General features: G+C 36.1%; 1 protein-coding gene across 1 annotated transcript; it reads right to left on the reverse strand.

The window, feature by feature from the left end:
* On the reverse strand, positions 1-4025 carry LOC115633026 (adenylate cyclase, terminal-differentiation specific). The gene is made up of 3 exons (XM_030530349.1): positions 3726-4025; positions 2864-3052; positions 1-342 (listed from the first exon to the last, which is right to left on the reverse strand). The coding sequence occupies exons 1-3, from the start codon at positions 4023-4025 to the stop codon at positions 1-3; spliced, it is 831 nt and encodes a 276-aa protein (XP_030386209.1).
* Positions 4026-11787: the final 7762 nt, after the last annotated feature.

Below are 11787 nucleotides of genomic sequence, written 5' to 3' on the forward strand. Positions count from 1 at the left end.
CTACTGGTATTGATGGTATTGGGGCTGCTGTTGTTGGGGCTGATGGTATTGCTGCTTGGCACTATAGTCTTGTTGTTGCAACTTGTGGCCGCCTGCGCGCAGCAGTTGCTGAGGGGCCGGTGTTGGGATCTTCACGACAATGTCGGTGGGTTCGCGTATGACTTCCGCCTTGAAACCCTCCTTGGGATCAGCTGTATACTTGACAGTGCGTATAAACCCATCGGAATCGACTACTGAGTAGCTGCCTTTGATGACGGAACCATCGCGTACTTCCTTGCGGTTCTGATAGTTGGTGAACTCATCGTCTTTCACATCGAAGCCAAACTGATACGAGGAATTTTGCTGCAAAGACAAACAGAGAAGCTTTGGAGTGGGGGAGTGGCAAATGGAATATGGCAAATGGGAGTGTTGGCAACTTAATAACCACTTCGAATGCGTAACGCATATTGGCCCAGTTTCATTTTTTGGCCGAAAAAATAACCGCTTGCAATGCTTGGCTATTACATCACGATTGCCGAACCGACCAAGCTGCGTGTGGGAGCCCCGACCGCAAAGCTCTGGCCACGCACAAGTGAAAGTAATTTGAACACTTGCATATATTTAAACCAACACATATCTATGTACGTGTATATCTCTATCTGTATAAATATTTTTAACGGCAACATTTGCTGCACTTATGCAATGCAATGCCATTAATCGAAGCTATTCGAAGCCGCACAGATTTGACTTCTTTTATTATTCGCGCATAAAAGTCATTGAAGCGCGTCCAAGTTTGCGTTTCAAGGAAAAACAATATTTTACAACTTTAAAATTGTTGCTCTTGCATTTTGCTTGCTCGCTGGCGGCACCCGAACATAATTTATGCAACAAGGTTGCCGGCCAGCTGAGGATGCGCCGCCAGATGCAAGACCTTCGGATCTGCAACATGGTCGCACCCACTGGCAAATATGTAAGGTCAGCTTGTGATTGAGAATGCGGCAACACAATCGCCAAGTAAGTGGGTTAAGGCAAGACAAGAACAGCGAAAATATTATCTGCCGCAAGCCGAAGATCTTGCACCCTTGACATTTGATTTTGAAGAATAGACTGTAGAATTATTCATACAAGTATAGGGGGTAGTTTCCTTTAAAGAGACAGCTGTAATGAATGCCAGAAATCCTCAGAGATTCTCCATTATTCTGTTGCTTTCCTAATTTACGTTCACTTGTTTATAAGGTTTCTTTTAATGCTGGAGATTGTTTAATTATTGAACATTTAATGTGATTATTAGACGACTACGTTTTAAGCTAAAAGAAAATGTTCTGCGGCGAGCCAATGATTGTGCATCCTCAACATTTGAATATTGGTATGCTGCCTTTTTCCCATTGAAATATATCAATCTTATTAATTTAATTAATAATAGCACATGGGAGGCTATTATTGTTATACGCATTTTGCTATTTATATACAAATATAAAAAGTAACATTTTGTTTGTTTATAAATATGGATTGAATATGTTTGTGAAATATTGTTATTCTACTGTATTAAAGAAAATAATTCTTAAGTGTTTTAACTTGTGTTTTGTTTTGAAAATAGCAACATTAAATTTTGTGCACAATTTTCTATCGAACCAAATTCAGGTCCTCAGATTTCTAGAAATTTTCTCATCTTATATTCCCTTGAGGTGGAACCAGAAATCGGAACCATTACTTGTTTATTTTAAGGCCATTTATTTTCGGCACTATGATTTAATTCTCTTCTGATCACCACGAAGTATCAAGCAACAATTATTTATTGAACAATTGAAATTTGAAATGTTCTTTGTGTAATTGGTAGAATGTCGAACTATTCTTATACTCTTAGATGTGAAAACGTCTACTTGTTTGGTTAATCACAAATCTAATTAAAATATAAGCGGAACTCCTCATTGTTGTTTTTGTTTTAAGCCTTTTATAGGCAAGAAACACAATTTTAAAAAAATAAATAAAACTACACTATTAGGACGTACATATTTCAAACTATTAGAAGAACTATGATTCCATTTGCAAAAATCAAACCAGTCTTGATTCAATAGACATGAGTAACACGAGTATTGAATTCATGAAGTCGTGATGGTTTCTCTCTATTTGTGTGCCACAAACTTTATGAGCGAGTCAATGTGCCTCGTAATTAGGCTAAGCAGATTGAAACCACAAAAACAACTGGGGCGTGGCTTTGTTCTTGGCTTGACGTGGCCCAAAAGTGCAGCTTGCAGAGCAAAAATTGGAAAGGCAGACAAAAACTGGCCAACTAGCAAAAAAGAAAAATAAAGAGGAACTGGAAAACTGGTTCTAGTGCGTGCACAGGAGTTGCAAACACACATATACGAGTACTTGTAGTATTTAGGTATATGGGTCACATTTGAAAGTGATTGTAGACTTAGACTATAGCCAAGTCTGAGACGAGGACTGACTGACACATGTTTATGGTGTCGCTGAATGAATGATAATTTGGTAACGGAAGAGCGGCAGCTTCCGCATGAAAATGCCATAAAAAACGAAAAAACGCGACATTCACAGTTACGGGCCATAATATGTGTGTATGGGATAACTGCTAAGTGGACAAGCTGTTGCCTGATGCCTGGTTAATGAACTCTTTCTATCTCTCTTCCCCCACCTGCGTTCGTCTCTGTCTCTCTAGCTATACGAGTAGCATATACTTGTACAACAACAAGGCAAACAGCATCTAACGGCTGCTTCAATTGTAATTATTTATGTATGTGCAGCATTGTTTGCTGGTTTCGCCTGCCTGCCGTGTTGCATTGAAGCGAAAACGAAAGTGCGCGAAAGCTGCAACTCGTTATGCACATGGAATGGCCGCTTCAACATCAAATGCCACACTTACATCATCGTATTCCTCCTCCTCCGCCTGCTGCTGCTGCTGTTGCTGCTGCAGATGCTGTTGCTGTTGCAGCTTGCTGTGTCCTTTGCTGAGCAGCGGCGATGCGGCCGCTTGGTAGGCTGGCTGGACGCGACGAGCTGGAGGCGCCGCCTGCGGTTGTCGGTAGATCGCCTGCTGTGGCTGCGACTGATACTATATAGATATGGAATACAAAAAGAATCATTATAGCTTGATTGAAAACTAAATTGCTGAATGCAACCATTTTGAAAAAAACCCTAATTAATTCAGTGGAAAACGTTTTGCCCTGAAGCTAGTGTTCCTACAAGTATGTTGTTCCTGGAAAACTTAATCATTGTTCGATTTTGGAAAATGTGCCAATCCGGCTCTGCATTACTTGCTTAAGTTCGAAACCTGCATTTTTCATAGTTTAAACATAACAAAACGACCTACAAATAACTTAGATAAAAAGCAAACTAATTTAATTGTTTTTAGTCACATAAACGAAGAACAACATTTGCCGAAAGAACTAAAACCCCCATCTAGTGCTAAAGATTTGTTGCTCTAAACTAAAATGTAGTTTTCTGCTAAACGAAAATTTTTTGAAATTTATTTTTAAAAGCAAAATTATTTGCAAGTCTAAAACAGGCACTGTAGCCTACAAAATATCACATAATTTATTATTATTCCCTAAAACAAGGAGGCCACAATTTTATCCATCAAATAGCCTATGTCCTGAGCACTTTATAAGCCTGACTAGCTCTTTGCTCCTTTCTTCACCTCCTTCTTCCCATTCCTTCCCCCATCTTCCCTTTCCTTCCCCCATCTTCCCTTTCCTTCCTTCCCTCACCTGTGGCTGTTGTTGCACATAATCCCTTACTGCTGGTGCCACATATCCTTGCGCCTGTTGCGCGCGTATTTGCTCGGCCACCGTATCCTTCAGCCGTATTTGTTGACCCGCACTCACATATTGTTGTGTCTGTTCCGAGTTCTGCTCATATATGGGAGTGCCATCGTTGACCTGTTGTTGTTGCTGCTGCTGTTGTTGTTGCTGCTGCAATTGTTGGTAATACTGACGCAAATAGGCGGGATCGACGCCCTGTTGTGCTTCAGCAATGCCGCTGCAGGCGCAAATCGCGACCGTGGCCACCACAAGCAATAGTTGCATTGCTATATATGTTTGTATATGTGCGAGTATATGTATGTACAAGTATATTTATATCTTTTTTACTATTTTCTACTTCACTACTTATTTTGAGTACCGTTAGGCGCGCACACGACTCACTCCAAGTTACAAATGTATCTGCGACCGTTACGAAGCCAAATTGCACTTTTATATCAATGCGCCTTGCGGTTCCACTCTAGCTGCTTCGAGTCGCATGTGGCAGCCATTGACGTCATCAATGCTTGTGCCGTCACTGCTGGCTACAATAGAGCGAGCCACCACACCAACTGGTTCACTCTTTCGAATGCTCTCCAGCCCGGAGCCGAGCTTCAACTTGCAGCTGGCCACGCGCTCTTTGGCGCCTCTTTCAAACGCAAATACTCTTAGGCAGATTATAGTAGGCTTGATAGCCAGATCTGTAACCATGTGAAGATCATGTGAATATTCAATATACAAATCACGTGAAATGGAAAATTTCGAGATATTTTAAGCGAAGTGCCAGCAAGATATTCAATGAGCCACAAAATTGTGGTATAATTTCTGTTTTGTTCTTTAGTCAAGATAGTTTATTAGCTGAACGTGCTAGTCAGGCCATTAGTAGTGATGAACAAGAGATTTATCAGTGCGCATCGGTACTTACAAGTATTATCTCTAAGCTTCAAGCCCATGCATATTTCGAATAGTTCTTCGCAAATCTTTCCACTTTCTCCGAGAAGATCAGCTTCTATTTAGAGTTTCATGAAAATTGCTTAGGAAAACTTTTATTTATACCATATTAAATGTCACGGTGTATCTAAACACTTTCTAATCTGAATAAACTATCAGTAATTTAATTTATTTCATTTATTTTCTATAATATGCTTGTTTTATTAATATTTACTCTTGTTTCAAAAGAAACGCGACACGGTTTACTTGTTGATACTATAAAAAGGATTATGAATTGAAATTTAGGTTTTCTACCAAATAAGATCATCTACTCGTTATGGTATCAATGAAAAACACCTAAAGCCTAAAACCTAATTAAAAATAAAAGAAAAGAATTTGAACCCTTTTCAAATTCTTTTCTTTTATTTAACTAAACCAAAAATGAAATTAATATAACTTAATTTACTAGAGAAATAAGATATATTAGTAGTTTATGATTTAGTCTAGAGTTAGGAATAGGAAAAAAATTCTTTTTGCGAACCAATTTGAACTTATTAATTATGAAATCATAATATTCAAACTTTTCAGTGTTTAAAAACATTTTATAATTTTAATAGCAGAGGCTGTTACATTTTACTAATTGCTGATATAGCTGTCAAATTTTACAAATAAAGGTTAAAGGTTTTAAATTTAAATGATAATATTAAAATAATTCTTTTCTGTCCGACCTAAGTCTGTCTATATAGTTATGTATGTTTTCCATCATATGTTTTTGGATTTGAAATAAATGTTGCTTAGAAATGCTAATTTTTTTACTTTCTGATAGAAATTAACCAATTTTAAATCACTTAAGCTCTAAAAATACCTTTATTTACTTAAAACAAAATCTAAATCTAATGAAATCAAATATAATCATTTCATAATCATTTCTTATACCGAATGCATTTTAGAGAGCATGAGGCCTTCGATGAGAATAGTATAAGATACTCAATTGAATTTTTGTTGTTGTTTAAATGGTAACAGCTGTTGTTTAGTTGCCGTTTCCGTTGCCATTATATCATGTTGTCATTGTTTGGTCTTTGGATTGGTTGGAGTGATCTGTGGGCTGCTGCGGAGCTAACTCATGCGGTTACTCAGCTGATTGCCGACTTTAAACTTTTTATTTCCCTTTGTCTTCAAAAGGGAAAATTTGTGCTACTTAATTTTCATAAAAATAACAAACAACATATTGTACATCTTGCGATGCTTTTCGTTTCAATAATTTTATGCAATATTATTTCGACCCATATTGGGTTGAATGACTGGCATTTATAGTGGAGCTGGCATCGTTTTATTAGATTAATGAATGTTAACAGAGCACTGTTAACTAACAGCGCTAAACTTTTGCTTTACTCTTAAGTGATCAAAAAACGCTTTGGGCCTTTGAAAACTTTCGCTAATTTATCTTGGTTTAATTTGTTGGCTTTAAATGATTTAAACGCTTCGTGTGCAACTCACAAACGTTGCAATTTGTGCAACAGCCTGAGCGTTTAGTGAACTTGTGCGGATTAAACGAGGCAGAAATGCCTAAAATTGCACAATAATTTCATTGTGGGCTTGCATGCTTTTCAATTTATTGCAGATGTACTCACTTGTGCTTCATTCTATTTTCATTTTCGCCTTTTTAGGGGGCGTTTTTTTTTTTTTTTTTATTGGCAATTTATTGTGTGCTCATTAATGGTCTCGCCCATGCGCCTGGCAATACTTATTTATGTCTTTGATTTCGCCAGACAAGTGCAGAGGCTATTGTTTATGCCAACGGCATCGGCTGTGGTTGACCCAAATCGCTAAATCATTGACTGCAAAACATAAATTTACAACAAACTCGAAACGTTTCGCTTAATGTAACTGTGCAGGTGATACCAAACACACACACACACACACACACACACATACTACTTACTACGTTTATGCCAACAATTGCAAATCAAAATCATAAAATTTATTGTGCTTCTATTCGATTTAATTTTATAACAATTCTTTGTTGAACGGCATCCGTAGCAGCGCCTTCAGAGAGTGCAAACTTAATAGAACTCAACAAATAAACTGAAAAAAAAGGTACTCTAATATTTATGAGAAAGATTCCTACACTAATTTTTCAATTTATTTATATATTTTTAAGCTTCCCTCTTGAAATTCCTGTCTAACTCGGCCTGCCTTTACATGTGGGAATAAAATTCGATCACTAATACATATTTAATGAATATTATTGAAATAGTGTATTTTTAACAACAAAGTTACAGAAACCCCTTTTCGACAATTTCTAATCTGTGCATTTATTAATTTAATTAAAAATCACAAAAAGCACACATTTATGTTAGTTCCGGATGAAAGCCTCTAAACGCGGTAGTTTTCATGACTCTAAAAATCAGAGTTGTACTGAAGATTCAGCTGTGGTTTTTAACTCAAAATCAATATTTTGAACGAATTCTTGCTTTCGTGCCGGCATAAACGTAGTAACAAATACAGAGCAAGTCGTTGCGGTTGAATAGATCTCTACGTACTCGTGCATACTATATGTCAGCGATCTTTGATGTGATTTGTTGCCTGAAAGAGAGACGATTACCAAATTTCTGCATTTAAGCCCTTTGCGATCGCGATCTCTGCCGTGTGATCGCGCGTATATATGTGTGTATGTATGATCTGCCACGCAATGCAAACATTAAAAGTCCAATGGCTCCCCTCACCACCCCACCACTACCCATCCATCAACCACCCACTTTATGTGTACAGACAAATTTGATATTTGTAGGCTTTGTCTTTTTCTTTGCCGTCACCGTCCCGGCTGCGCTTGATGGGATTACTTAAGCGTATTGCGGTTCATGGTTTCTGTATTTTTCCCTCCCAACGCATTTTATATCGCATTTCGATCACTTATCGGTGATTTTATACAGGGTACCACAGCAAAAGCAAAATTTATTCAACATATTACTTAAAGTCCTTATATTCCTTATATTTGGCAGACTAATATTTGTAGACTATTCAAACATTTATGGTATATGCCAAACAAAAATGTTTCTCGCTTTTAACAAGGGAATAATTTAAGATGCACGAGTAGGTTTTTATTGCTGAGTCTACAACCAAAACTATCCATGCCGCTTTGGCTTTGTCGGCATTTTGTAATATCGGCACGGAAACGGAAAATTTGTGTCCATTACTTATATGATGTATTTCAATTAAAGTCTAATTTTTTGTATACCAATTTCTTTAGTTTTATAGGTCGCGATTTTTATTGTTAGTCCTTATTAATCCCAGCAACAGTTTTCATCAGAAATTAAATGTTTACTTTTAAAGATATCTTCAAGTCGTAGTTTATAATTCTGTCTGTCTTGTTAGAGGGCACATATTTGTGCGCAAATTATTTGCCTAAACCTAATAACAATTTTACTTAGATACAAATAATGGACTTAGCTGGTGATTCTGATTCTTTTTGTTTTAATTTCAATAAAACAATTGAACAACCATTTGAACAGCCCCCCAAAGACAAAAAACCAATAAATTGAAGCTGAAGAGTGATTTAAGATTTTCCACTGATATAATAATATAATATAATACAATTTAGTGAGGCATAACAAAGAGCTCATGAATTCACAAATTATGTATACATACAGTCTGTCAACTAATTGTTTGCAAAATGAAATTTGTCACCAAATTTCAACTTTAACATTAAATTTATAAATAATGGCATTATCTGGGAATATTTTGCTTATCAATTATTATTAAGATATGTATTAGCTATGGGTATGTCAAAAAAAGAGACGAATTTCCATGTAAAACGTAAAAGAAACGAAGAAAACAAAACAACGACATTTACGACACTGTCAATTAATTGTTTGCAAAATGCAAACACTGGTTGAAAGAAGACCATAGAAAAAGTAACAGGACGGCCAAAACGAAAAGGACCGATCGCATTTTTTTACTAGTATTCCTTCCACTAATTCCTTGTAAAATTTGCTTCAGTTTGGTAACGTATCTGTCACTTTGACCATTTTTGCAAACGCACTTATGATAATTTGATACAGCTAGTGTTTTTCCATTATAGCAACGGGAAAACAGCCAAACAGTTGGCCAAAACATATCGAATTAAACTTAGAACAGTCTATAATATCATTAACCGCGCCGAAAAAGAGAATTAAACAGCTATCAAGGCAGATTTCCATAGCTTTCTCGGCAGGATTGCTCACAAATTTTAAAAAGCATTGAAAATAAACCGCAAACGAGCCTCAGGGAGTTGGCCAATAATATTTACAATGACTGCAAGAAGTCCGTGTGCCAGAAGTCCGTACCCATAGCTAATACATATCTTAATAATAATTGATAAGCAAAATATTCCCAAATAATGCCATTATTTATAAATTTAATGTTAAAGTTGAAATTTGGTGACAAATTTCATTTTGCAAACAATTAGTTGACAGACTGTATTTAGATATTCAAATAACTTAAGTGTTAGTATAGTTTTAAGGTACTTATAAGTAAGCTAGTCATGGGTTTTTGTTAAATTTTTCGCCCGCTTTTTTTACATATCAGAAACGGTCCGTTCGCTCATGAACTGTAAAAACACACTTTATATACAATATTTAAGTTGATAAGGTTTTATAACCTGTACTCTTTATTATTAATAAATTATAGATTCACACCAATTTATGATGCCAATTTCTGTGAATAAATTAAATGAAAATGAAATAAAAGTTTTTCTACAATCACCAATATTTGTACTGATCATTGTTCAGATGGTCGTGCTGGTCACCTATCTATATATAACATGATACGTAAATAACATAATAAATTATCTTCTTAATATTGCTCTCATCCTCTCTGTATCGGAACAGAGTGTACAAAGCTTAATAATATTCCTATCACATCACCCTGTATAGTGCACACATATTTCTTCAAATTGTTATTAAATTATAGTTAAAGCGGCATGTGAGGTCTGCAATTATGCCACGACTACGCCCCTAATTTGCATTTGAACATTTTCCACGGCAGATTTATCGCATTGATGACATATAGAGGTTGGTTGGCAAGGTCACGCCCGATTTTTTATTGTGCTCTCTTACGCTGACTTGGCGCTTTTCGTTCAATGTTCGATGTTTGGCGCTCCAGGTTCGGGGCTCGGCTTTGTCGTTGACCATTTAATGGGGGGCTGACATTGTCGGCTCGTTAGTTGTTGGGCTACCACCTGGCTAACGGCTTACCTACCTACAACCTACAAGCAACATGCAACAAAGTGAAAGTACATTATGTGTAACAGCCAATTGTTATGGCCACACGTACCGGCTTACACACATTATGCATTGCTCGCACACAAATGCCTTACTTCAGTCAAATTAAAGTCAAATTTATGTATATATGCATAAATTTGCGCTGCCTGCCTGACGGTCTGTCTGTCTGTCTGTCTGGCCACTCGTTTCGTTTTCTTCTTTATTCGTCAGACTCGGCACATGTTTAATTGCTTGTGTGATTGATGGATTTGGTTTGATTTGCTTGTGTTTGCTAACCTTTTTACTGCTGCCTCATGTTATGTAAATTCAAAAGGGGTTAGCAACTCAACTGATAAGAGGTGAAGAAAGCAAATCAAACCAAGCATCGACAGTAAACAGTATGATCGATAAATTATAGAAAAATTATAAATAATAACTAACGAGCTATAGTACTACGAACTTCTCTTGCTTTGATGCCTTTGCCCAGAATATTACAACGCATTGGCCAAAGCTGCCTATTTACATTTTCTAGACTATTTTTACATTGATCATTTTCGTATCAAAATAAATAGTATTATCCCATTTACATTTATTTATCCATTTAAAACGTTGGTCTCGAAATATAAGAATAGAGGACATAAGACCCATCATTTAACATCTCTACTATTCGCTTACCGACAACTCAATTTATTTAACTTGCTAATATGATCAATAAAAATGAAATAAAGAACGTGGATTTTCAGAGACAGTGATACGAGGTGGTTGTTTTCCCTTCCCTCTCAAACAAACGGCAAGAACGGATTTCAATTCTCTTGCATTGAATATGCAAAACATTAAATCTGTTATGTTTTCTCCAAGTCCACATATTAGCAGAATTTCAGAACTCTATTCTATTTAAATGGTTGTTTATCATTTAAAAAGCCAATAAAAGAATCAACATTATTGTACTTCTTGCCTATCACACCTTGATTTTATTTTATTTCAATTAATTAAGAATGTCTGTAGAGGAAATACAAACAAGCAATCAAACAAACAGACTGATTTTTATTTGTATATTTCTATATAAACTTTTAATATTTAGCTTCCTGGTTCTTAAACCAAAAACAAAAATAATCCAAATGACTTTTTGTCTTGCCAATCATATCTGGTTTTTTATTTCATTTTAATTAAATTAGCATATGTTTTTGTTTTTAGTACATTAACTGGACCCTTGACAAATACGATACATATACACTGGTCGGCACAATTATTTTGACGAACTGTACTCACGACTATCGGTGCTGGTTGCTTTTAGTTTCAAGGAATAACGGTACAATTTTCATACGGGATATTGAGTTCATAGCAACAACAATATGTAGGCAAAATATTTTGTCTATTACTCTTCACACCTTTTTTCTACAAATGACAATGTGAGTTGACTGCGGATTCAGGCACGGCATAAGTATTTTGACCAAACCTTGTCGCCGTTTTCGCGTACGTTTTATCAAGTGATACTAAAATAACTTTGGTGTAACAATTTTTGTTGACCTTTTTACATTATTTTCATTAAAATTTGATTCAAAAGTAATCGATACAATGGTAAAAAAGACAGAATTAAGTTATGTTGTTAGAGCCTCAATAGTGGCGAAGTTTAATGCCGGCGTAGCACCAAAAGACATTGCAAATGAATATAATTTGTCGCGGCAAACAGTCCACTATCAAATTAACAAATATAAGACCCACAATGACGTCAAAAACTTGCCTAGATCAGGTGCTAACCGCAAAACAACACCCATTGAAGATCGAGTCCTATTGCGGGAATTTAAAAAAAATATTCATTTAAAGCCGCAAGCTGCTGCAGATCAATGGAATAAGTCGACCAAGACTCCAATCAGTGAGCG

The sequence above is a fragment of the Scaptodrosophila lebanonensis genome, unplaced genomic scaffold, assembly GCF_003285725.1.
Source record: "Scaptodrosophila lebanonensis strain 11010-0011.00,11010-0021.00 unplaced genomic scaffold, SlebRS2 tig00001415-arrow-pilon, whole genome shotgun sequence".
Classification (NCBI taxonomy): Eukaryota; Metazoa; Arthropoda; class Insecta; order Diptera; family Drosophilidae; genus Scaptodrosophila; species Scaptodrosophila lebanonensis.